Source organism: Oreochromis aureus, linkage group 6 (assembly GCF_013358895.1).
Source record: "Oreochromis aureus strain Israel breed Guangdong linkage group 6, ZZ_aureus, whole genome shotgun sequence".
NCBI classification, from domain to species: Eukaryota; Metazoa; Chordata; class Actinopteri; order Cichliformes; family Cichlidae; genus Oreochromis; species Oreochromis aureus.
In genome coordinates, this window is record NC_052947.1 from 23820426 (window position 1) to 23848263 (window position 27838).

Sequence of the window (27838 nt, forward strand, 5' to 3'; positions counted from 1 at the left end):
ACTGCGAAATAAATACGCCAATTTGTTTACAACAACGTCAACCATCATTTTCTCAAAAGCATGTGCCCTACTGAAATGTGCTGAAAGCAACGACAGAAGATGTATATTAGATTCTTTGCATAAGGAAAAGTAGTAGCATAAAAATGTAAATACATTACTAAATTAAGGTAACATTAAATTAAAGTAACGCATTATCGTAACATTTCTATATGAATGAAAAGCGCGACAGAAAAACAGCTACGAGATGAAAACGTGGTTAAAGTAGTAAAGTAGATACTATAGGTTTGGGGGGAAAGCCTGTGGTTTGGTTCTTCTAACAAATTTACTGTATGTAACATCATGATGTTATTAATAAGCGTGTGATAACAATTTCAAGCTCCCCATAAACAGATTTACGTAGCCTACAGGGACAGGACACAGATACTGAGGGTTCTTGAGATGATGACAGGAAGTCAAAAGGAGGAAAACGGCGTTCAAAAACGCTGTTTCCGGTCATTTTTGGCGAGATATCTCATTGGATCTGTTAAAAACTGAAAAACAGCCTCACATACATCCAAAATGTAACTGAGGCCACATACCGCTTTGTTTCTGCGATGCCAAAAAAGTGTGTTGTATTTGAAAATCCTGTTATGTCATATAGAAGTCATCACTTAATAATTAAACAAAAAATTAAAACTTGTTAGCTTGTGTAAAATCTTCATCTTAGAAGTAAAGTGTCAAAGAAAGTCTAATAAAGCTAATAGCGTAGAAAGTAGCAGAAAACATAAATACTCAAATTTGTACTGAGTGCCTAACTTAATTACTTCCCACCTGTGGCTACGGGATTACTGATGGCTAGCTCTTTATCAGTAGGGATGAGCCCTGTGCGCCTGAAGATCAGAGGGTGTGACATGCGCACTGCACGGAGCGCTCACAAGCTGCGGACACAATGCAGGAAAATAAAGCCCAGAGCTCGCTTCTTGACATTTTCCCGTCTCTCAATAAGCTGTTATGACTTATTCTATTAGGACAGACTCATTTCTTCTACTCGGCAAAGGCAAATCTGCCCCGTGTACTCTCGAAAGTGGTGTGTGTGCTGTGCTTGGAGCTCAGTGGGGACCTGTTGATCGTCCACAGGCGCTGCAATGGAGGTGAGATGAAGCTTTCTGCACATGGCGTTTCAGTGCTATGGATTAGAAATTTAAAAATAAATAAATAAATAGAAATTACCAGTGTTTTCGATTAAACATCAGGTGAACTGCTAATGGGGACGTGTAATTCTACTGTAAACCATTAATCTCTAATATATTTTAGTAATATTTGGAAGCTGTCAGCATTGCTTTAATATCAGCAGGGACAAGCTAAAGATTTAATTACCGTGCCGTGAAGGGTATGTATTACTGCGCATACCCCTCTTGCCTATCAATGGCTTCTAATTAGATTTAAGATGAGTCGTTGTCATTTCTAGTCGATCGTTTTGCAAATCAAATCATGCCACTGGTATCATGCTTCGAAGCCATACAGACTGCCCCCCCCTCCTCAAGTCAGAATGATGGAGGCTATGTGTCGCTGTTAATTAGCATCATTGGTCGATAAAGCCTTTTGGAAAAGATTTAAATCCCGCTAAAGAGCATTAGGTGACAAGCAAGGCGCTTGCAAACAAGCATGGCACGGGCCTACAAGATGTAGGGTAAAAATGATACATGGTGCTGAACAGGTGTAAAAAGACACTATGAAGTAATATTAGTAGTAATTTTCTAAACTTTATTGAAATCATCTTATGCATTCATCCCTTCCAGTTTCATTAAAAATGTGAAAAAGAACGTATTAAAAAATCTGCACAATCACCTTTGTTTTTATTCATCTTGCAGTTTTCAAACAGACAAGTATGACATTTAACTGAGGGAAGAAGCGGGAGGAAATTTTCACTCATACCGATCCGTGAGGCAGCGATGGAAATCATAGGTAAGTGAATTCAAACAGCTGAAGATGTAGAGCACTCTCAGTTACCGCTGTCAGACTGCACACCACTGCCCTCATCAAGGTCTTACAATCAAGGTGTCAGGCATGTCTGCTTCAGCCAGAAGGTAAGGGAACAGTTACACGTGCAGGTGGCGAAAGAACTCACAATCTGGTCAGTAGTCAAAACTTTGCGGTGAAGAGTTACGGGGTTTTAACCTTCTGCCAAGTACAATTACTGCAGTTGTGGCTTGTGGTCATCAGCTGCTACTCAGCTAAATAAACAAGGGCAGTATGACCTGATGAAACGCTTCATCGTTTTGCGTTCGCTCTGCGGTGTTGTCGAACGCCTCCTTTAGTATGATGAAGTATAGGTTTTTGTTTTGTGTGTGTGTGTGTAACCACTTTACTTCAGTTTCTGCCTCCATATCAAGCCACAGATTTTAAATCAAAATAACTCACACTGTGGCAGCCTTGGTTCATGGATTTTTCTTTTTTCAGACAAGCACTCGAACCTCGAAAGCACAGTTGTTTTTATTGTTTACTCTTTTACTTTCCCACCGGTACTAGTAAGTGTTGACATTTAATAGCTTAATATCAAATACCTGGCTTTGTGTCACGGTCTCAGCAGCTGCCACAGCATGCGAAAACTAATGCAAAGCCAAATGGGATAAATCCTGTTTCTGAATGACACAAATAATCTACAATTTCTTCGCAGATACCCAGTGTGCCTTGGCGGCGGTGGAGAGACTGCAAGCCAAATTGAAGGAAAGAGGAGAGGCCCCCACTCAGGAGAAACTATCCCTGCTGAAGACTGTCCTGCAGAGCCCACTGTTCCTTCATATACTGAGCTTACAGCAAGCTCAACAGAAGCCTGCGGCGAAGGTATAGCGAAAAGCCAGAATGTGTGGGCGTTTGGTACGTTTGAATGGTGAGGAAGGAGCCCGGAATCATTCCCAAAATACTGAATGCAGGAACCAGACTGGATGAGTAATCAGCTTACCTAAGCTTACCACTAAAGCCCTGAGAAAGAGGGAGAGAGGGGAGGAGGAGGGAAGAAGTGGATATATCATGTTGAAGAGTTTACAGAAGTCGTCTGTAACATTGTCAGAAGTTTTGAGCTGATGTGTGTGTCTGTTTGTGTGTGTGTTTGAGTTGTGAGGTCTGCAGCTCTGGATGCTACTCATCCAAGAGTTTTTATGCATACAATCCTGCACTTCCATGGCACATGTATCTGCGTACTCATTTGGTGTCTACCAGTTGTGACATCCTCTAATAGGCAAAGTTTAAACACACAGGGAATATTAGATTGCCATGTGGTTTGGGCTTGTAGCGTTCTGGCATCTTTGCATTCTGGGAAGCGCGGCACTGGAGTGTGTCAAAGATCTCTAGATATTTTTAACAGGACAGACGCTGACATGGTTTTTATTAGTTGTGATTCTTTGCACATTTCTTTTTTTTATGCATAGCATTTGGAATGTGAGGGTAAAGTTTCCTGTTGGTATATTTTTTTATAGCGTTCTCTGTTTAACGCTCTTTCTGCCATTTCAACAGGTGTCAAAATTGTTAGGCTGGAATACAAATCACAAATAGGCACCCACTGAAACTTGCTTTTAAACTCTGAAACAGAAAACCTTGCAGACAAAAGAGAACACTTTTGTGGTTATGTGGTATTGAAAAGAAGCCTTTATCTCAGATCCTTAAGTTTCCACTCTGCAATCTTTTCCCTCTCTGCTCCATTTTACATCTTTCTGTATTTTTTTCCCTTTCAGTTAACACACATTAACCCCACCCCCACCCAACCCATTCTTCTCTCTCCCTCTTCTCCTTCTCACATCTTTCTCCATTGTCTCACATTGGCCTCCTTTCTCAATTGCTCTATGCTTTTTAATTTGCCTCCATCGCTCTCTTACCATCATCCTGTTCCTCTCTGACTGCACGTCTCCATTCTTCAATTTGTGTCAACCCCGTTACCCATCTTCTTGTCACCCATCTTTTTTTCCTTCTTTCCCTTGTATCCTTCTCTTATATATCCTCTCTCCATGCACTCCACCCAATCCATCTCTTCTATATGCATTCTCTTCTGTTGCTTCATGCATTCAATTTAAACCCTTCCTTCCTGTTCTGTAAATCTAACCAGGGGAAGGGCATTTCCAAGTCCGTGTCCATGAACTGTGGCCCATGCCAGGGTGAAGCACTGGGCACAAAGACGCTGAGCCACAGTGACTCGTACACATGGGCCGTGGAGAACAGAAGGCCCAGCTCTGGCAGGGACGGCAGCATCTCCTCTCATGGCTCACAGGAGTTGTCCTTCTCAGACATCTGCCCAGATAACAATGTTCCAACTGAATCTCAGGTATATAAAAATAGCCACGATAAAAGAGAGGTCACTCAGGAGTAGTTTAACATTAGGGAGTCTTTTATTTTCAACATGCACAGACTACGAATCAATCAAATAATTTCTTTTATTCTGTTGTAAAAATGAGCACATTACTATTTGAAATGTCACATTTCACATTAGAGAATATCTCTTTGCATTTTGTACGTCAGGCCCAGTTGGCTATCATCAAATGAGAGTCTTATCTGATCATAAGAAGACTTCTCAGTTCACTTAATATAATTCCAGTTTGCTTTTATTTAACACGCGGCATTTCTTTTAGTACTGCACTCCACCTCGGATCTCCCGTACCATGTCAATGGGGAGAAACCTTTCTGCTTTTGCACACGAGGTACAGAAAGTCTTAATACTTTTGTATCTCTTATGTATGTAAAAAATAACTGAATGAAACACCTAATACTCTTCTCCTTTTTCAAGCATTTAATGAGAAATTATTTATTCACTCCCCCTTTTCTGTCTCCCTCCCACTTATTGTAACCTGTGCCCTGTTAGAGGCGTCATGTGGAGATGATAGAGCTGATCAATGATGGGAAAGGACTTGGTTTTGGCATCATAGGAGGACGGAGCACAGGAGTCATGGTCAAGACCATTCTCCCTGGAGGAGCTGCTGGAAGGGTAAGTGAGCCTGTGACTGAATCACATAGCTAAAGTTTACATAGCCATTTACACAAAAAAATTCCGTATTCTTTGCTTTCTTGTTTTTATTTTCACCATTACTTAGATGAGAAGACTAATCAAATGGAGAGTCAAGCTTTGGTTAGCCTACTCATAATTCAAGTCACTGACCTGGAAAGAAGCATAGAAAGAACCATAAATACCACCTTAGAGTTGTATGCAAAGACATACAACTGTAAGGTATAAAAAGATTAGAAAGAGGAGAAGCAGAGGGGAACCGCTAGCTTGGATCTTGTTCGATAATACAAATGAATCCTCTTATGATCAATTAATGAACTATTAGTCCTTTATGTCTCATTTATCTAATTTGTACACAAATAAAATGGTTCAGTCAGCACAGTGTTGGATCCGTGTTTTTTAGCCAAGCATTGTTATCAAAACAAGTTTCTTTTGCTCATCAGGATAAGCGCCTGCACAGCGGAGATCAGATCCTGCGCATTGGCGATACGGATTTGGCGGGCATGAACAGCGAGCAGGTGGCACAGGTGAGGCGTAATTTCAAATTATAATAACGCTTCGTGAAATTGGTGATTAAATCATTGTTTAATCTGTTTTTGCGGTTTCTCTGTTTGAGAATAGGTGACTTTTAACTGGTTTTTCATTTCATCTTATTCATTTATGCTCGCCTGGCCTAGGTGCTGCGAAATGCTGGTACCAGGGTGAAATTGCTCATTGCCCGGGATGGTCCTAAGGACAACCACTGTTCCTCCCCTGTGTTTAACCAGGAAAACCTGGATGGCATGGTGGGTGTGTGTGTATGTGTGTGTGTATGTGTGTGTGTGGAAGAGAAGGGGTGGGAGGGGAGGGGTATCAAAAAAATATTACAGTGTAATTCAAATCTAATTGATTACTCAGTGATTTAAATGGGGAATCAAATATTCTTCCAGCCCAAATATCTTTATGCATCTGTGCCAGCGAAGCTGATGTTTTTGGATATTCTGTCCCTTCTTCCTTTAGTACGTGGACTCAAGGAAAACCTGAATAGGCATATAATAGATGTAATGGTCAAAGGACAGTTTCTCCGTGTCTTCTCATGTCCATCCCAAATTGATGATTGTAATGTGTTCGGAAAATCTGTAATTTCTTTACGTCATGCACAAATTTTTATAATTCAATTCTGAACTGATTTAAAATAGGTCATCTGGCTATAGCTCAAAAATTAATATGCTAATTCTGACAAAATATCACTCACATGTGCAATAGGGTAAAATGATGATGAGATTTGAATTTATTACCAAAGGGCTGAAAGTGAACGTCACTTTGATATAAAAATGCTCTTTGAAAACACTTTTCCTGTCTGCTGTGCTGTAACTTAGGGACAGAAGATGAGGTTGTGACCATATCATGACACTAATCTTTGGTGCCCACCTATTAAACTCCTTTAAATATCACGCTATATATTAGGCTGTATAAGTCTGGACAGACGTGGTTGCAAATGTCATCTTGACTGGTTGGTGAAGGCATACAACTGCAAGGTGGTAATTATGGGTTTTTTTTCTTCTGGACTTCTTTCCAGGTCAGTGACTTGAATGATGACTATGAGTTCAGTGTGCAGTTCACTAAGAACAATCGGGGCCTGGGATTCACTATCTCTAGCTATGTGGGTGACCTAAACTCAGGTAAGTTTCATCTTTATCCAATAAAAAATAAAAATACAGTGCCACATTTATGCAATCACTTCTCAGTTTCATTTCAGATTTTATATATTTCATATATTGTTCTTTCCTCAGTATACAGTGCCGGCGTGATGGTGAAGAGCATAGTAAAAGGCAGCACTGCTGATCAAGATGGACGCATACACGTTGGAGACATCATCTTGTCTGTGAGCTTCTCTTTCTCTCTCTCTCTTTTAACCTACACTGACATTAAATCTACTTGTAGTTGTGTACATCTATACGGTCTACTCCATCCACATCTTTTGTCACCTGACTCAGGTCGATGGGGTGAGCCTGCAGGGCTGCAGTGAACAGCGTGCCATGGAAGTGCTGAGGAGGACAGGTCCATTGGTCAGACTTAAGTTGCTGAGAAAAGCCGTCCGTCTTAGTAACATCCTGCCTCCAGTTCCTCCTCTGCAGCGCCTCAGACACTCCCACAGCTTCCATGAAGGGAATCCCTACAAATGGGGCCTCAACAAGATTCAGGAGACAGGTGATTTGTGAAGGGGAAACACATTGGCTCAGTGGTGTCACGGTCGAATCATTTTTGTTGTACCCGAGAAACTCAAGAACGTGTTGATTATTAATCTATAATTCAAAGGATCATTGATTATCTTGTGCTACCTTCATAGTTGAGTTAAACTGTGACCTAATTAACTTTGTAATATTGGATCGGAATATGATATTGAATCTCTGTACTGATGTTGAACTTGCTTGCTTGATTGCTGGGGAAAAACAGACCTTTTCTTTTGTGTGTTTGTGTGGTATGTCTGTTTGGATCCCTGCACGTGTGCTCAAACGTCTCCCAGGCATTTGCTCTCTGCGTGAAATCTCCAGGAGAGCAGCATACGCCAGCAGACGACCCAGACACGATTCCAAAAACTGTAAGCTCCGCTTCCCATACTGCACTGCAGTCTGGAACTAGATCATGGGACTTGGTGTGATATGCTGATTGGACTCAGGGAACAGCAATGTGCCAGTGAAGCGTGCTCTTTGATGGGAGTCTATTTATAGTATTGTGCAATCATGTGTTTATCCAACTCATTCAGCTAATTCCAGATGATTTGTCTCTCACCCCGCCTGTCTATATGGCTTTATTTAGACAAGAATTTTTGGGCTTGATTAGAGAGCACAGTTAAATAAGCCCTGATTGCTGTGAGGCTTTATTAGATGAATGAGAAAACATTGGTTTGCCAAGAAATCACAAGATGGTGCATGTGAATATGCACATCCTATGTGCCTGAGCTGTGGGTGTATGTTGACATCCTGCTTTGCCACAAGGAGAATGATGCTGTCATCTCTCTATAATACAGCCAAGTGGATTCTTTCATATAGGATCCCATTATTTATTGATTGGGTCATCTGGGGGCTTGGGGTGATTTGAATTGGTGTGTATGTGCCTGGGTTCATATATCTGTGAGGCAGATTTTCTGTGTGTGCACATTTTACAGATGTGAAACTGACTCCAGCTGAGGAGGAAAACCTGAGAAAGAGGTGGCAGCAAGCAGTGGGGCCGCGATATGAAGTGGTTGTAAGTGTCACTGTAATGCTGAGTAACTCTCATGTGAATAAATTGAATATAAAAATGTGTATTTTATGTTTGTGAATATTTGTGCATCAGTACAAAGAAAAACAACCATTGAAAAATCACAGTTTTTTTGATGTAACAATGCTCAAACGTCTTCTCCGTCAGACTTACCCACTAAACGTAGCTTTCTTTGTTTCTATTTTCCACAATCTCCACTTGTTTTAGGTGTGCCAGCTGGAGCGATTCAGTGAGACAAGCGGTCTGGGCATCAGTCTGGAGGCTCGGGCAGGGCATCACTATCTGTGTTCCATCTTACCTGAGGGGCCCGTCGGCCAAAGTGGCAAGATCTTCATAGGAGACCAGATATTAGAGGTAACTCTGATACTTCAGGCCCTTTCAGCCTCCACATGTTGAACTCATCATTTTCTCATTTGATAACAATATGAGATTATGCAAACTAGGTTATAATACGATCTGTGTGGAACTGATTGATTTGTCACATCTGTGAGTTATTTTTGGATTACTTATTATATAAGGTTCCATCATTGATATGTTTTCATATCATATGGTTTCATACCACAGATAATCTTCCATTTTAAAAAATAATATGACCAAGTTATTGAGCTTATAAACTCATCACAAAAGTGTTTATAAAAGTCAAATCTTGACAACCATTTTCCCACCGACTTCTGTTGGTCCGGAAGTATCGTGAAACCATAGCTATCACCACCTGTTGACCCTCATATAGAATGCAGGTTTTAGGCACTTCTGCAATGGTTTAATTTTTCAAACCTATAAGCTTCGTCCATGTTTTTTACCAAGGCTTCTGGTGAAGCCTCTGGTGAATGGCTGGTCAGCCAATCACCAGTCAGAACAGAGAGCACTGTAAATGTTGCTGCGCTGGTCGATCGTTTCATTTCTACACATTGTTAATAAAATGGTAATGATAACATACACTCACCAGCTGTTTTATAAGGTCACGGTGTGTAGTATGGATGTAGTGAATTGCATTACTTTTAAAAGTGTTTTCTGAAAATCGTGGGCAAGACATTAGGAATACCACCACCTTCTTTTATGGCCGCTATGGCTCAGCTGGATTGGAGAGAAGCGACACAGAACCACATGTTGTCAGTTTCACTAAGGATATTTATTGCTCAACCACAAGATATAAAATCAAAAAATGACTTGGAAACAAACTACAGGGACAACATGGTCTATAGGTGTTTCCAGATCAGCAAAAGAAAATAGAAAGTAAACACAGTCAACTCTCTTCCCAAAATAAAATACAGGTCAACCACATCTTTTTCTCTAATGTCTCTAAACAAAAGGACAACTATTCAATTCAATTCAATTTTATTTATATAGCGCCAAATCACAACAAAAGTCGCCTCAAGGCGCTTTATATTGTACAGTAGATAGCACAATAATAAATACAGAGAAAAACCCAACAATCATATGACCCCTATGAGCAAGCACTTTGGCGACAGTGGGAAGGAAAAACTCCCTTTAACAGGAAGAAACCTCCGGCAGAACCAGGCTCAGGGAGGGGCGGCCATCTGCTGCGACCGGTTGGGGTGAAAGAAGGAAAACAGGATGAAAGACATGCTGTGGAAGAGAGACAGAGATTAATAACAGATATGATTCGATGCAGAGAGGTCTATTAGCACATAGTGAGTGAGAAAGGTGACTGGAAGGAAAAACTCAATGCATCATGGGAATCCCGGCAGCCTACGTCTATTGCAGCATAACTAAGGGAGGATTCAGGGTCACCTGGTCCAGCCCTAACTATATGCTTTAGCAAAAGGAAAGTTTTAAGCCTAATCTTGAAAGTAGAGATAGTGTCTGTCTCCGAATCCAAACTGGAAGTTGATTCCACAGAAGAGGGGCCTGAAAACTGAAGGCTCTGCCTCCCATTCTACTTTTAAATACTCTAGGAACAACAAGTAGGCCTGCAGTGCAAGAGCGAAGTGCTCTAATAGGGTGATATGGTACTACAAGGTCATTAAGATAAGATGGGGCCTGATTATTTAAGACCTTGTATGTGAGGAGCAGGATTTTGAATTCAATTCTGGATTTAACAGGAAGCCAATGAAGGAAGCCAAAACAGGAGAAATATGCTCTCTCTTTCTAGTCCCTGTCAGGACTCTTGCTGCAGCATTTTGGATTAGCTGAAGGCTTTTCAGCGAGTTTTTAGGACTTCCTGATAATAGTGAATTACAGTAGTCCAGCCTGGAAGTAATAAATGCATGAACTAGTTTTTCAGCATCACTCTGAGACAGGATATTTCTAATTTTAGAGATGTTGCGCAAATGGAAGAAAGCAGTCTTACATATTTGTTTAATATGTGCGTTGAAGGACATGTCCTGGTCAAAAATGACTCCAAGGTTTCTCACAGCATTACTGGAGGCCAAGGTAATGCCATCCAGAGTAAGAATCTGCTTAGATACCATATTTCTAAGATTTTCAGGGCCGAGTACAATAACCTCAGTTTTATCTGAATTAAGAAGCAGAAAGTTAGCGGCCATCCAGGTCTTTATGTCTTTAAGACATTCCTGCAGTTTAACTAATTGGTGTGTGTTACCTGGCTTCATGGATAGATAGAGCTGCGTGTCATCTGCATAGCAGTGAAAATTTATGCTATGTCTTCTAATGATGCTGCCTAGGGGAAGCATGTATAATGTAAATAGAATTGGTCCTAGCACTGAACCCTGTGGAACACCATAATTGACCTTAGTGTCTGAAGAGGACTCTCCATTTACATGTACAAATTGGAGTCTATTAGATAGATATGATACAAACCACTGCAGTGCAGTACCTGTAATACCTACAGCATGTTCTAATCGCTCTAATAGGATATTATGGTCAACAGTATCGAATGCAGCACTGAGGTCTACAGGACAAGCACAGAGATGAGTCCACTGTCAGAGGCCATAAGAAGATCATTTGTAACCTTCACTAAAGCTGTTTCTGTGCTGTGCTGAGCTCTGAAACCTGACTGAAACGCTTCAAATAAGCCATTCCTCTGCAGATGATCAGTTAGCTGTTTGACAACTACTCTTTCAAGGATTTTTGATATGAAAGGAAGGTTGGAGATTGGCCTATAATTAGCTAAGACAGCTGGGTCTAGAGATGGCTTTTTAAGTAAAGGTTTAACTACAGCCACCTTGAAGGCCTGTGGTACATAGCCGATTATTAGAGATAGGTTGATCATATTTAAGATCGAAGAATTAATTAATGGCAGGACTTCTTTGAGCAGTTTTGTAGGAATGGGGTCTAAAAGACACGTTGATGGTTTGGAGGAATTAATTATTGAAGTTAACTCAGAAAGATCAATTGGAGAAAAAGAGTCTAACTTAACATTGATGGTACTAAAAGTAGCTGTAGATAATATTACATCTGTGGGATGATTATTGGTAATTTTTCTCTAATGATAAAAATTTTATTTGTGAAGAAGTTCATGAAGTCATCACTAGTTAATGTTAAAGGGATGGTTGGCTCAGTAGAGCTCTGACTTTTTGTCAGCCTGGCTACAGTGCTGAAGAGAAACCTGGGGTTGTTCTTATTTTCTTCAATCAGTGACGAATAGTAAGATGTTCTGGCTTTATGGAGGGCTTTCTTATAAAGCAGCAAACTATTTCTCCAGGCTAAATGATGATCCTCTAAATTTGTGACACGTCATTTCCTCTCCAGCTTACGAGTTATCTGCTTTAGGCTACGTGTTTGAGAATTATACCACGGAGTCAGGGACTTTGGATTTGAGGCCTTAGTTTTCACAGGAGCTACAGTATCCAGAGTCGCACGTAGTGAGGAGGTAAAATTATTAACAAGATAATCGACCTCTGTTGGAGTAGCGTTCAGATAGCTGCTCTGCTCTATGTTGGTACAGGGCACTGAAGATGATAACAGTGGGTGGATTATATTCTTAAACTTAGTTACAGCGCTTTCAGAAAGACATCTACTTTGATAAAGTCTACTCTCCACTGCTGTGTAATCAATTATTGTAAATGTAAATGTTATCAGGAAATGATCAGACAGCAGAGGGTTTTCAGGAAACACTGTTAAATGTTCAGTTTCTATGCCATATGTTAAAACAAGATCTAGAGTGTGATTAAAGTGGTGGGTGGGTTCTTTTACATTTTGAGAGAAGCCAATTGAGTCTAATAACAGATTAAATGCGATGTTGAGGCTGTCATTTTAGCATCTACATGGATGTTAAAATCACCCACAATAATTATTTTATCTGAGCTGAGCACTAAATCAGATAAAAAGTCTGAGAAATCAGAGAGAAACTCTGTGTAAGGCCCAGGTGGACGATATATGATAACAAGTAAGACTGGTTTCTGAGTTTTACAGCTGGGGTGGACGAGGCTAAGCATCAGGCTTTCAAATGAATTAAAAGTCTGTCTTGGTCTTTCGTTAATTAATAGGCTGGTGTGAAAAATTGCTGCCACACCGCCCCCTCGGCCTGTGCTTCGAGGTTTCTGGTAGTTAGAATGACTTGGGGGTGTTGATTCATTTAAACTAACATAATCATCCTGCTGCAACCAGGTTTCTGTAAGGCAGAGTAAATCGATTTGTTGATCAATTATTAAGTCATGTACTAACAGAGACTTGGAGGAGAGAGACCTAATATTTAATAATCCACATTTCACTGTTTTACTCTTTGGTTCAGATGTGGATACTGTATTGTTCTTTCTTTGTGATTTTTTGTGTTTAAGTTGTTTATTGCTGGTTTTTGGTTTGTTTTTTGTCTTTTTGGGAGCTGACACAGTCTCAATGGAGATGGGTTTTTGGGGGGGTAGCAGGAGGAGAGAAGCTGCAGAGAGGCGTGTAAGACTGCAACTCTGCTTCCTGGTCCCAACTCTGGATAGTCTCTGGATAGTCACACACACACACACTAAAGTGTGTGTGTGTGTGTGTGTGTGTGTGTGTGTGTGTGTGTGTGTGTGTGTGTGTGTGTGAAATCTGTCTCAGCCTCAGGCAGTAACAAGCACCTTGAACATTAACGGTACCTAGTATCTGCATCCAACCTTAAACTGTATCATTTGAGTTTCTGCTTGTATCATACATAAACTAAATCAAAAAGCATTGAAGGCCACCTGCTCACATTATATTGCCGTTCACATCTATGGCAAATACTTCAGCAACCACGTGGATGCCCTGATTGCTGGGTTGGACTGGCAGGCTCCTGGCCAATCAGCAGCAAGTGCAACCAGGCACTAGACTAACACTAGTATCAGTGCCACAGTGTTTTTCACTGTCAGCTGCTGCCACTTGCATTTTATCCTCATCAGGTTACTGCTAAATAGATCAATTAAAAAAGCATGTATTAAATGTAATCTACAGTAGGATTCAAGAAGGATTTCAGCAATGTCATCCATTAAGAAAAGTGAAGAAATGTTTAACTGATGGACCTATACTGGCTAAAATCTAATCAATATAACTTATTAACTCCTTTCTCCTTAAGATAAATGTCACAGTCTAACTTCACTACTCTTTCTTTGCATGTTGCCATGGTAAAACATGCCATCAGACCTTCACTGATGAGGGTTTTTTGTTTTTGTCTTTCATTACTCACACACCCACACAAATCTGGATCAACATAGAGTTGATTGATCAGCTGCCTGAAACTTTTGAGTTTCCCATCTCAGGGTTAATTAACTCAGACTTGGACTTGGGGAAACCTGCAATCTGGAACAAATTGGGGGGGAAGGCAAACACATTAAAAAAAAGAAAAAAGGAATGAATCTAGGAATTAAAACAAAAATGTAAACCCAAACACGACACATCCACTTCTTTGGGGACAGGTTCACTCACATGTGACTCATTGTGATGAGCAATCGGATGAACTCTTGGATGAATTATAGCTGCTTTACTCGCTTTAAAGACACACTCCAGATTGTCTTTCATATCTTTGTGGGGACAAACCGACAGCTGTGACGCAGCTCGACCCTTTGATCTCCTTCACATGGCTTAAGTGATGCCAAAGCCATTGTTCATCTCTGTTTTTAAATGAGCTTCACCCGGTTGGGTTATTGCTTCCAGCTTTAATTGTTTCTGCTGTGACTCGATGTACTGCAGCCAGCAATTTCTCCTTGATCCACAAAACAGAATTTTCAGCCAAGTATGCTCACACACATGCAGAGAGAAACGGAGTTAGGGATATACACAAACGTCAGATGATTTGCAGCCAGCGCTTTATGGGAAAACATTTTCACACACAGCATCTTTAACCTTGGGTACACAGCACAGTAAAGAGCACATTTTTTAAAAAGCTACAAACACGACTCAACCAATCCCTGACTACGAGAACATGTATTTTTTTTGAAATATCTTGCTGTGGAATTCCTCTTTGGTATGTATCTTGAAGGAGCTGGCAGGTGAATGGAATTCCTCAGTTCCCAACAGTGATGAGGAAGACGATGATGATGTCTGTCTCAGCCTGAAAGAAGGCCTGAAGAGGTGGTAAACTGAGAGGAGTAGATTTAATATTGAAATCCTTTAGCTTGAAAACAGCATGAATAACAGTAGATCAGCATGTAAAAAGAAACTCTGAAATACCGCTGATGTGCTCTACTGCTGTAAATCATTCTACATTTTGTGTTCTCTCTCTCTTCTTTCTGTTTGTTCCAGTTGGACCAGGGTTGTGTCATTCCCTGTCCTACAGCTGAGGACATCACCAAGCGTGGCGTGCCCCCCATGTCACCTCCTTTGGCCATGTGGGAGAGAGAGGCTCAGGTGGTCGAGCTGGAGAAAGGAGAGTCGGGCCTGGGCTTCAGTATCCTGGACTATCAGGTCAGAGACATGCCTCTGAGCCTTTCTACAAATAGAACTGGCTGTAATAGGCTGCAGTCTAAGAATATCAGTGTTCGAGTTTCTCAGTGAATACTAAGAAATTGGAAGAGTTGACTTCTGTATCCTGTAGGGAAGATTTTTGTATTTTGTGTTTTTGTACTCTAAATCACCGTCATATTGAAGTGCCCTGACGGTTTCTATTTAAATGTTAGATAATGAAACCTTTTTACACAACAAAAAATCAATCCTTTCAAAAGCTTTCAAGCTATAAAGAAAAAGCAACTGTAGCTGGTTTCCCTTCTGTGAAGCTAACCAATGCTTTTGCTTTTCATGTGTTAATTAAGCCCTCGTCACTTTGTTTACCTGCATTCACGCCTCATCTTCTCATTCTCATTTTTCTCGTTTTAACTTTAATTTTCTGTGCATATTTAAGCAAATCTTTCTTCTTTCTGTTTAACTCTAGGATCCAGAAGATGCCTCTAAAACAGTTCTGGTAATCCGGTCTTTGGTGCCTGGAGGTGTAGCCGATCGGGACGGTCGCCTCCTTCCTGGGGACCGGCTCATGTTTGTCAATGAAACTGACCTAGAAGGCTCCAGCCTGGATTATGCTGTGCATGTCCTAAAGTCCACAGGCTATGGCGCTGTCCGCATTGGTGTTGCCAAACCCCTGCCGGTATGTGCAGATAAATCATGAGGTTTTATGATTTTTATTACTGTACAGTATACATAAAAATTCAAGTACACCCCTGTGCCCTGTAAAACAGTAAATGATTAATGAAATATAGGGCATTTAATCTTAAGTATATTTAAAAGCATACCAATTGAAAAGACTACAAATGGCAAACTTAGTGAAAGAAAAGTGTGATCATTTTCAGCAAGCTGATTATATATATGATTTAAACATAAAGCTAAACGCAGGAGCAAGGTTAAATACTACCTGCCAAAACTAAAGCTTTTTGAATTTAATTCTGAGTTATAATGTCTAGTTCAACATGACACTGCATGGAAAGCAATAGTCTGTTCTCAGGACTGCCTCATATTTGTGCACACGTTGTGTTTATGCCCAGGATGATATACAAAACACATAAAAATATGTAAAATAAGTAAAACGCCTAACTAAGGTTTTACTGTTGGGCCTCTCAAAGTAGTCAACCTGTTTATATATATACTGTGCATAATGTTTGATACCCTATCATTTGATATAAAAATGACAGCAATATTGGAAGATTTTAAAATTTTGATTTGTAAAAATGTTTCGTAATATTGCATTGGAGCTAACTTGTATGCTGAATGCTGTGATAAAGTAAAAAGTAAACTGTGAATGAATAAACGGTTTATTAGAACCTTCAGCTAATCACCTACAGCTAATCCTGCAAATACTAACAGTACTTTATTATACATTATTTATCATAATGGTCCAAATATACTGAAGTTTACTTAACAGTGTGCCATGTAAGATGTTGCCTTCCATAATAAATGGTATGGTACATCTTACATGGCATATACACTATATAGACAAAAAGTATTGGGCCACCTACACATTATGGCTAATTTATATTCAGAGTCTTTAGTGTAGCCTACACAGGGGGCCACATGTTTGTGTATGATGGTCATAATCATTGCATGCCGCATCCACCCATGATGTATTTACATTTTTAGAGAGGATGTTAGGAGGTTTGTGTTTGCGATGTACCTGCATAGATTAAACACAGAAGCATCACACCTACAGGAGCCACTTGACCGTGGAAACCCATGCATGAAGCTTCCAGCGCGTAGTTTTTGTGCTGATGTTAATGAACAAGCTGGTTTGGAACTCTGGCATTACTAAATCAGCTGAACCTTGACGACTTTTACACAATATGAGTCTCAGTACCTGGCAAACCCACTCTGTAACTGTGTATAGTGTTTCACTTTGCAGTAATACCACTTACAGTTGATCGTGGAATAGCTAGGAGGGCACAAAATTCACAAACTGACTTGTTGCAATGGTGGCATCTCATTACAGTTCCACACTCAACTTCATTGAGCTCTTTACGTTCTCAAATGTTTGTGAGGCTGCTGCATGGTTAGGTGCTTGTATTCTGAGTCATACTCATTATCACACATTGCACATTCAAAACATACTTTCAGTTCAAAAGATATTTTATTTTACTGTTATGACTTCATTAAATCTTTATCAGTTTGGTGATGTATAATAAAATGTATTATAATTTGCAGAGATATGCAAGATCATTACTTGCATGTATGTTTTCTCTTAATAAGCACATTATTTCTTCTCCTTTTTGTTGTGGACTGTGGCTTAGTAACAAGGAACAGAGAATCTAGTTACAGGCCTTCTGAATTTTTAATGCTGCTGAGAGATAAACACAATGCTCGACCACTCTACAGATGGAGAGAAGGGGAGAGGAGTACAGGGTGTCTAATTTATAGTCACCCCCTTTAGCCTGTTTGCTTCGATGCAAATTTACTTTCAAAGCAACACAGCTACTTTTGCCTTTATTTTCTCAAAGTCCTAAATTTCAACTTTTGAATATTGTATTCTCAGCTGGAACTGTGCGGTGGCTTAACTCCCATCTCAGAGAGGAGCACACAGGCTTCCTGCGACGACAATGACAGCCACACTCAGGTCAGCCTGGTAGCTGAAGCAGCCGAGGCTAACGTCAACGCCACCGCTTCAAACTCAGAGGACAACAGCACCAGTCAGCTGTGTTACACGGTATGTTCAGCTAAACAAAATTAGCACCAGTCATGAAATGATATTTCTGCCATTGGGCAGTACTTGATAAATACTTTTTGCACACTTTATGAGGTAGAAAAATAATACAGAGGTAGAATTTGTCTGTATTTGGGCTGTTTGCACATTTATTTATTTGTCAGCAGAAAGCAGAACAGGTTGTCTTGGTATTCTGTGTACCGTACGTAGATCTGGATTAAATACAATTTTAAATAAAGTTTAAAATGTATTATTTGGTCCTTGATCTTAATAATATTTTGTATAATCATAAGCAAAATCCTCTCAGGATGCTTGTCAATGAGTATTTGCATATTTGCAGTATTTGCATAGTGTTTGCATATTTGCGGTGACACATACAGCGAAACTGCGGTGGTCTGGATCTTGTAATCTGTCACAGAGGAAACATTGCTCATTACCATGCAAACCTGAGATTCTGTGGGTAGCCATTCTAGCTGCTCTGAAGGAGATTACCATGTCAGTGTGTGTTCGCTTCATTCACATTCTATAGTGGGGAGATTAGACCTGGCTGTATCAGTATTACTGGGTTGGGGATAGAGAAAAGTACTCGGTGTCACAGAGTTGTTCCTGCATTGTGGCCTCAGCTCTGTCCTATTGAGCTGGCCTTTTGTACTCTACTTTGCTTAATTACCAACAATTGCCTCTCAATGAAAAGTGCTTACTGCTTGCACAGCTTTGGCACATGGTCGAACACAAGGACATACAGTTTTGTCTCACGCTCACGCATACACACACAAGAGACTCGGAGCAAGTGTCAGTGTTTTCATCAAAGATGGGCTTGTTGCAAAAGGTAGCCTCAGAACTTCAGTGCTGCTTTTACTTTCTGTAAAGATTCAAAGAAGATGTCTTTGTTGCCGTTTTTCTTTGTGAAGTGCCCGAGGGGACATTAAAACTCGAACTTTCTGCGTGTTTTACATTTAAGAGTAACTCCAAAGGCCTCAACCACAGAGAGTTACAGTAAAAGCTCTTTGAAATAATTACTGTGTCATACAAGAATGCTGATAGTGGTAATGATAATTTCACATTTCAGTGCCAGGTTATCTTTGCAACACAATTCCTTGTTGAAGTGTTGCTGTTGTTGGCTGTGAAGGGTCCATTTCATTTCTTCTCTGACAAGTCATAAGTCATATTAAGAGTCCCATTAAAGGTGCTACATATACTCACAGACACTATATTCGGTAAACCTTTCTAGTACCAGGTTGGATTGGTGGTTACCCTGTGGTCATCAAGGATGGACATGATTAGTGATAATACTGAGGCAGGCTGTGAGTTTTAAATGATGCTTAACTGGTACTAAAAATACCCCATACAGTTAGATCTCAATTAATCAAGGCAGGGCGGACCTTCCGTGATGTTTATGCCAAATTCTGACCCTGCCATCTGAATGTCGAAGCAAAAATCGAGACTCATTAGACCAAGAAACATGTTTCCAGTCTTCTGTTGGTGAACCTATGTGAACTGAACTCTCAGTTTTCTGTTCTTGGCTGACAGGAGGGGTACCCAGTGTGGCCTTCTGCTGCAGAAGCCCATCTTCTCAAAGGTTTAAAATGTTGTCCATTCATGTTTTTTTGCATACTTTGGTTGAAATAGGTGGTTATTTGAGTTGCTTTGTCCTTCCTATCAGCTTGGCCATTCTCCTTTGACCTCTCCTATTGACAAGGCATTTTCACACAGAGAACTGCCACTCTCCTATATTTATATTTCATATTATTTTATATTTTTTATATGTATATTTTCTCATTGTCTGACCATTATCTGTAAACCCTAGAGATGCTATGTGGGAAAACCCCAGCAGAAGCAGTTTCCTAAATACCTGTCTGACACTAACAATCATGACAGATTCAGATGATTTGATAATTGTGTGACTATGTCATTAACACCACCAGCAGGTCACTTTTCACCCATTTACTGGATGAATCACCCACAAAAATTTGGTGTCTAGGACAAAACATTCACCAAACACCTGCAGAATTATTGACCTTTCGATCAGCCTGCACTTCACTTTGTGTTTAGTTGTTTTAAAAGATGTTAGACTGCTAGTGTGCCAAACTGGAACACTGAAAAGCTGGTGAATATAAATCTGTTAACACTGTCGTTGTACATACCTACCTCTGTATATTTTATATTTTATATATCTTATTTTATTGTTTACTCTATTTCATTTGTAAAACATGTATATACACACTCACACACACACACACACACACACACGTAGAAAAACATATTTAGTACACACATTCAGTAATGTATATACCTTTATATATGGTACATATATTTATTACTTTTTAGATTAACCATTTTTATATTTTGCTTGTTGCACGTTATTGTATTTTGCACAACTCTGTTGCTTGTGAAGCTTGCACACAAGAATTTCACTCGCATGTACTGTACCAGTGTACCTGCACATGTGATGTGACAATAAAGGTGATTTGATTTGATTTGATTTGATTTGTTAGCGTGGAACTCAAAGTGGAGCTGTGCTGCATTATTGTTCACTAGCATGAAAACACACTTTTATGCTCTCACTCACCCATGCCCCCTTGTCACTCTCTCTCTCTCTCTGGAACACCAGCTGCATCATCGCTTCACCAACATGGACGATGACGACATGCAGCAACCGCCACCTCTGCCCCCCCGCACCAGCTTTGAGAGGACAATCACTGTTGTGCGGGGCAATCGTAGCCTTGGTATGTTCTCCGTCTTTCTCATGGTGGTGGTGTCTTGGTGTGTGTACATCGCAGGCATGGCGATAATGACACTAATAGGAGGCGGTGATGACGACTGCCCTGAAGAGGAATGATGAAGCAATGTGTTCCTCATTCCTGAGAAAAATATGATCCGTGTGTGTACCGCATGTGTGTGTTTTTGGGGTAAGAAGCAATGAAGTGACATAAAAGAGAATGAAAACGTAACATTAATTTAAAAAATGACATATTAATTTGAATGTTGGTCCTAATATATGATTATATTTTTTATACTCCAGTATTGAGACTGCATTGTCTTAACTGCTCCAAGAGAAATGTTTGGCTCTTCAAACACAGGAGGCGAACAAAGAGTGCGAGGCAGTCCTGCTCTATGCAAAGTATAAGGAAACAAAGTCATTTGTATTCTCCAAACGTGCTCTAATAAGGCACCACACTATGTGTGTGTGTGAGTGTGTGTGTGTGTGTGTGTGTGTGTGTGTGTGTGTGTGTGTGTGTGTGTGTGTGTGTGTGTGTGTGTGTGTGTGTGTGTGTATGTGTGTGTGAGTGTGTGTGTGTGTGTGTGTGTGAGAAAGTTTGAAATTATGCAAATGTTCACAGGTAGAGAATATCAAGGTCATAACCTACAGTCTGTGTCTGTGTGTTGCACCACTGTATTCTTTGGTTTTTATCTGTTTAAAAATATTGTAGATCCTCTTACTGAGATATTTATTGAAGTTCTGTCTTCTGGATATCCAAGTTTGGAGGGTTTGCATATTTAGTTTGTTTCTGGTTTTGTGAATTTACATATGTTTGATCTGAGGCAAAAGCCTCAGCATAGACAGGGTTACAGTGTTTATCCATAAGGCTTGAATATGGGCTTATTTTTATGAGCAATGATAATGTAGTGCAACATTTTTTGTGCTACTTTACCATTTTCCAATAGGTGCCATGTGCAATGCGATCCATGACTATGACTTTTTACCCAAGTGAGACATGCACATACCGTATATGGCTGCTTTGTGCTAGAGTTTGGATATTCTTTAGAGCAGGTTGTCAAAGAAAAAGGTTTGATGGTGTGAAAAGGGTTTTTTTCTTGCCTTGCTCATCTAAAACATGACTATAAACAGCCAATTTAGTAGTTGCTTATTCCTGGCGTGAACCAGTTGGTGTGAATTTGTTTGACTTACTTTTTGAAGAGGTTTAGATTTCCATGTAGAATATTTCATTTGGATTTAACCGTAACGTATTTTAAGCATTGTTTTGGCAGAGTTTGTAATGTTTAAATCTGTCTGGTTAGAGTGTCATAGTATTGAGCACATTTAAAACATTCACCATAATTTCTTTGAATGTCTTTAAAACGTGTGTCTTCTGTTTGTCCTGTCAAAATCGGTAGCTATGTCTTCTGTTGACTGTATTCCATGCACTATGATTGTATTGTAATTTGAATGTAATAAGAAAAAGACAATAAACTATTTATATGATCAAAAATAAGCACAAAGTCATTTCTTTGACGAATTTCAAATTATGTACGACCATAGTGTTGTGGATTGTAGTTAGATAGCACTGTAGTATGCCAGCAGCTATAGACCAGACTGCCTAATTCGTTGCAGGCTGGCTGGCTTCCCTTTCTGTGGTTTGTGTACGTGCGTGCATGAGGCGTGCGTGTGCGTGGACGCCTGATTTACCTGCTTCTGTCTGTTTGCATTAATGAAGTGTTTGTGTAATCCTCCTAGTGTCCAAATTGATAATGCCAAAGTCGGGTGTTTATGTGACAGGCATGTGTTACTCCTCAGTCACCTGTGCCCTCTGCCCTCTGTGGATGTGAGTGCGCATGACGCTCTTTGTGCACCTTTTGTGGGTGTGACTGTGAGGGATGATGCTGTGTAAATGTCAAGCATTTGTAGCCATGTTTGTGTGCTAATCTGCCTAGTGTCTGTCTTGATTATGCTGATTATACCACTGTCAGGTGTTTGTTTGGGCGACTGTCTCTGTGTTTGGCATGCATTCAAAGCAGCCTTAGCCAGCCCTCGGTTCACCTGTGCTTTTGTGTGCTTGTGTGTGTGTGTTAATGTGCGTGTTGGCAGGGATGACAGTGAGTGCTATCAAGGACGGTTCAGGCATGCTGGTGCGCAGTGTGGTCCACGGGGGGGCTGTTAGCCAGGATGGCAGGCTCGGGGTGGGGGACGCCATCTTGGCCATCAATGGAGAATCTACCTCCAACCTGACCAGCGCCAAGGCCAGGGCCATGCTCCGCAGGCACTCTGTCATAGGTCCAGAAATGAGGTAAGGAGACAGTCACATCCCCACAGCCCCAAGAAAACATGGTCAAGCTCAACAAAAGTGCTAAAGCACTCTAGGGCTTTTTTTACTGTACATAACAGAGCCCCTTTTTTTCTCAGTAATCCTTAATCCCTAAACAAACACACTGTTTGACTGGCTGTGCAGTACAGTTTACATCCTTTACAGTGTTTCAAGTGCTGCTTGAACCTTTGGATTTCTTCTACTTAGTGCACATATTTAGTAATTGTGCTTGCAAAATTATTTTGACGATTGTGGCTCGAGTAAAGTATATTTAGAAACTAATTACATTTCTGAAGGTCTCTTGACAAAAAAACACAGCAGACATGATCTTACAGCAGAAATATCACAGGTGCAAATGAAAAAATGAACTACTTGTATCAAGCTGTCTCAGTTTCTTGCTCCAGGTGGGGTGTTTGGTATTTTGTGGTACAGTGACCTACTGGGACATTTTAATAAAAACAAAGAGCCATTGTTCTTGTGAAATGCCAAATTATCTCGTTTTAAAGAGCACTCACAAAAATATATTCAATATGGCTAATTAGACCTCTATTCAAGTTAAAACTGGGATAAGTCACTGCAAAAGAACCTCTGAAAATTAGGAAGATGTAGCTTCTCAACCTTAATGTAGCAAAACTGTCAGATCAGTATGATATTAGTCAAGAACATGGTCTAGTACACATGCCCACAAAGTCCTCAGTGCAGGTCATCCACGAGAACTAAAAACACCTGAGTGGACAGTACTACTCTTTTTTACCCCTAAAAACCACTCACCTAAAGTATACACAAAACCTAAGAAACACAGACACTGCTGTTCTGCTTATTTCTTTCACTAACAGAAATAAGCTTCTACAGTTTTCTCGCAGACTTTAATAAGACTGAAAGTGTATTGCAACTACAGCTGGTGTCATCTTGTAGACTTCAGGTAGCAGGTTTAACACACTTTCACACAGGCTTCATTTGTCAGGTTTGGGAGCTACATCCTTGTTTTATAATGTCTATAAATAATTTAAAAAAAACCAGGAAAAAATCAATAACTCCATGTTTACTTTTTCACACTTTTTTACGTTTTATTTTAAAACCTAAAGCTAACCATGGCAGCTAACTTTCCTTGATTTCAGCTGTGTTATTTTTTTACATTACATTCAGTACAGCTTTTTGAGATTACTTTTTATTTCATTTTACTCCAAATTACAAAAACTGTATTTTTTGAATTGCTTATTTCGATGTTTTAATATTTTTGCAGAGTGTAAAAGGCACAAAAAAAGTCTTGATGCTTGCTCAATCATCCAGGTAAAGAAATGTCAAAAAGTTGATACGTCCAGATGAACAAAATCAACTTTCTGGGATGTACAAAAAAAAGGAAGCGTTCAGACCTCTTTGCTTTTTTCATACTTGTCCGGTAGATTTAATTTTAATTTTAAAAATGCCATAAATTATAATGACCATAAACTACAATGACCAAAAAAATGTGATTTTAGAACTGTGCATTTTTTAAATTACATTTGAATTTTTCTACATTTACAAAATCTTTTCTATCACATCCAAATTGTGGTCAGGTACAGCAGATTATTTTTGCTTTATCCTAAAGTTGTGTCAGTGTCATACAGATAAAAGGAATCGCAAAGTCACTCAAACAAAGCTTCAGAAGTCCTTTGTGGAGAACAGGCTTTTATAATACAGCAGCAAGATTGAAGCCACTCTTGATTAAAAAGCATACAACCTCCCACAAGGGATATTTAGAGGACTAAAGGAACAAGATTCTCCGGGATGATTCTCTTGCACATTTCTAAGCACCATCTCTGTTGGGCACTAGACACTGCTTATTGCTTATCACCTGTCTAAAACCAGTGACAAGGCAACACGCTGTGTGTGCTTCTCAGCTAAATACAGAGATGTTCCAAATGTAAATGACCTGAGTTTAGGGCAGTGATTCATCTTTCTGCTCAACAATGATCTGAAACAGACAGCCATGATAGCACTAGTGTGGTTTCAGGTCAGGTCAAGGACCGTCTTTAAGTTTAGCCTAAAACCACTTCAATATCTGTGGAGAAAGTTCAAGGCGACCGAAGGAGCTTGAGAAATCTGCCAGAAAAAATGGGATAACTGCCCAGACCCAGCTGTGTAGCAATCCAGTGCACAACTAAGACTTACCCTAAAATCTGAAATACTTGAGGCTATAAACTGCTGCCAAAGGGATTCCTTCATATTTCTAAATTAAAGATCAGAAAACGTTTGTGCGAGATTTTAGTTTTTGATCTTCCATTTGCAAAAATGTCTAAAATATGTTTTATAGTTTTATCATTGTCGGTTATTGAGTATGTAGTGGATGCATACACAACAGAGAGGTTCCAAGTGTAAGTGATCTTAGTTTGGTGCAATGACTTACCTTTCTGCACAACAATGAATGGAGGCATACAGCGAGGCAGCATTAGAGTGGCTTCAGGTCAAGTAAAGGGCAGTCGTTGAGTCATCAAACCAAAGTTCTGGCTCAGACCACGGATGCATTTGTGTGGAAAAATGAAGATGACTGAAAGAGCTTGAGAACCCTGTCAGGAAGATTGGGATAACTGCCCAGATCAAGCTGTGTAGCAAACGAGCTGACTAAAGACTTACCCAAAAACACTTGAGGCTGTAATTGCTGCCAAAGGGATGCCTTCATAGTTCTAAATTAAAGATCAGAATACTTTAATATTTTTCACTTTTTGAGTTTCAGTTTGCAAAAATGTCTAAAATATATCTTGATGCATGCTCAGTCATCCAGGTAAGTAAATCCCATTCTGTTCAACTGGACGTAGTGTTTTCAATGGGAGAAACGTTTCGTCACTCATCCGAGTGACTTCTTCAGGCTCAGCTGACTGCAGGTTTCCCCAACCTTGTAAACAGTACATTTTCACAATAACTGAAACCAGCCTACTGACTGAACAATGCGCTGTGAGGTCAGTTCCTTGATCATCAATATGCAAATTGTCCTGACCACTGATCAACAAACACCGATTAAAGCCCATGAGTATATTAATGATATAAACAATGCTCCATCCAATATAAGTTTTATGTCATAGCTGCCTGTAATTAACAATATTTTTGATTACCACAATGTTTCTGTAAAGCTTAATCCACCATTCAATATTATTTTTGATTAAGATGCCAAATTACATTTATTTACTTGCATTTCTAAAGAGAAAACATGTGATGGTTCAATTGATACATTTCTGACTGAAGTCCAGATGTTCTCAGATTTTGGTATAAAAATGTGCGTTCAGCTGGTTATTTGCCAAATAAATAACAATATAATTTTTAGTTTTAAACACTTTCTGAATTATTTGTGTTTGCTTGTTTTGTGATAGGTGGTTTAATACATTCGTTAAACAAGGCAGATACACAATTTAAGTTTTGGGGTTTCTTAAAGTTTTTCAGGCACCACTAAAAAAATAAAACTGTTTGTTTACTTAAAACTTGTGGTTCAAGGCCTCAGGCAATTACCAAAACTATAAAGTGAGTGTTTTTCCCAACTGAATAGACTCTAGCGGGTTACAGTAGTTACTTAATGCAATTATTTATATTGCATTTATATGCACTTTCCATGCTGTCATAGTTTAAAGACATTTTTGTTTGAGAAACAAGAAAACCAAAGGTATTAGTTTGGAGAGAACAAGGAACGGTCTTTTGGGAATGTTGAGAACAACCAGCTGCTGAAAAAGTAACTGAATACCACTCGTATTTGTTAGATCTGCCCGTGCAAAATGTGACAACCTGCATCTGCAGTGTGTACAAGCATGTCATCAATATCGTCATCTCCGCAGTCACAAACATGACTTTGACCGCATCATCACCTATAAATGATCTCGTCTCACTTTGGATCTCCATTACCACCTTGTTTTTTTGACACTGCAGTCATAGCTGACTGAGGCAGTGCAGTCATGTTAGATTAGATTAGGTGATGAAATTTTAAAGATTGCCTAAGGGGAAATTGGATAAATTATTACTTGTTCTAACATCAGCAGTTATGGCTCCACATTGGCAATGCTTGTTTGGCTGATTGGAGATGTGCTCCACCCCCACCACCCCACTGCCCTGCAGAACACCCACTCACTTTCTCCCAGCCCCAGTGTCTCTCTCTCTTTCTCTCTCCCTCCCTCCCTCTCTCTCTTCCGCTCTGTGTTGCATTTATGGGCACACACATACAAACATTAACACACATACCAGCCTTTCAATGGTCTAACCTCCAAAAACACCTTTTCCTGCTATGGGAAATATCTCTGAATAATTCATCACTCATCTCACCTTGAACAGTGTGCTTCTGAATAAAAGAACGTTTTAAAGAGCCTCTCATAGATGCGCACACAATACACACGCGGACGAATACACACACGCGGACGAATACACACACGCGTTTTGCCTTTCTCTATCATATACACACAAAAACACTCATCAGTATACACATACCGTGTGCTCACACTGCCTCCTCCTAAACAGCACTTCAGATAAACTAAGAGCGAGTGGAGGCAGATGAGTTGCTTTGGCAGCCTCAGAATAAGACACATAGACGGGTGAGGGCTTGTCACCATCAAACTGCCTTCTTTCAGACAAGACAGGCTGTCCACATGGCTCAGTCACAACAGCTTAGTGTAGACTACCGTATTCAATCTACCACCCTGAATGAAACATAGAAATTGGCTTTTTCAGCAGATTCAAAAAGCATGTCTGCTAGTAGCATCACACCGTGTAAAAGAAGAAAAATAAAAGTGGGAGGAGGGGGCTGAATGATGTCCTTGACATCTTTTACAGCATGGCTTAGGCAGATCTGGGATTATGTAAAACAAAAACGCTGAGAAGATTTTTCCATTTTTCAGATGGAAAGGGACACATCCGTATTTTCAGAGCTCTAAATATCGTTTGACCGACAACTTCAGTTTTTGTTGTGGATTAGAGGTTGTTTGTAAAAGAAAAAAAATATATTCATGTATGACATACAAAAAGGGTTTATTATTAGTTGCTTAGCTATTATTTGGTATTTGTCCATCAATATGGCTTAATTTGTCTTCAGTTCAATGTTAAATTGTCAACAAGTAAAACTGTCTGAATAATAGTAGGGGGGGGGGTTGTTGTTAGTGC

General features: G+C 39.9%; 1 protein-coding gene across 1 annotated transcript in view; it reads left to right on the forward strand.

The window, feature by feature from the left end:
• The first annotated feature begins 938 nt into the window (after positions 1–938).
• The window catches only part of si:dkey-92j12.5 (multiple PDZ domain protein), a 46785-nt gene continuing 19885 nt past the window's right edge, over positions 939–27838 (forward strand). Inside the window, exons 1-20 of the mRNA XM_039613492.1 lie at positions 939–1130; positions 1851–1944; positions 2657–2823; positions 4079–4294; positions 4599–4667; positions 4829–4951; positions 5413–5496; positions 5647–5754; positions 6528–6630; positions 6742–6833; positions 6946–7159; positions 7476–7550; positions 8118–8197; positions 8420–8566; positions 14575–14628; positions 14828–14989; positions 15453–15662; positions 17535–17705; positions 20314–20428; positions 22510–22708. Of these exons, the coding sequence (XP_039469426.1) occupies positions 1932–1944; positions 2657–2823; positions 4079–4294; positions 4599–4667; positions 4829–4951; positions 5413–5496; positions 5647–5754; positions 6528–6630; positions 6742–6833; positions 6946–7159; positions 7476–7550; positions 8118–8197; positions 8420–8566; positions 14575–14628; positions 14828–14989; positions 15453–15662; positions 17535–17705; positions 20314–20428; positions 22510–22708 (2402 nt within the window). The 5' untranslated portion in view covers positions 939–1130; positions 1851–1931. The remainder of the gene's footprint in view (positions 1131–1850; positions 1945–2656; positions 2824–4078; positions 4295–4598; positions 4668–4828; positions 4952–5412; positions 5497–5646; positions 5755–6527; positions 6631–6741; positions 6834–6945; positions 7160–7475; positions 7551–8117; positions 8198–8419; positions 8567–14574; positions 14629–14827; positions 14990–15452; positions 15663–17534; positions 17706–20313; positions 20429–22509; positions 22709–27838) is intronic.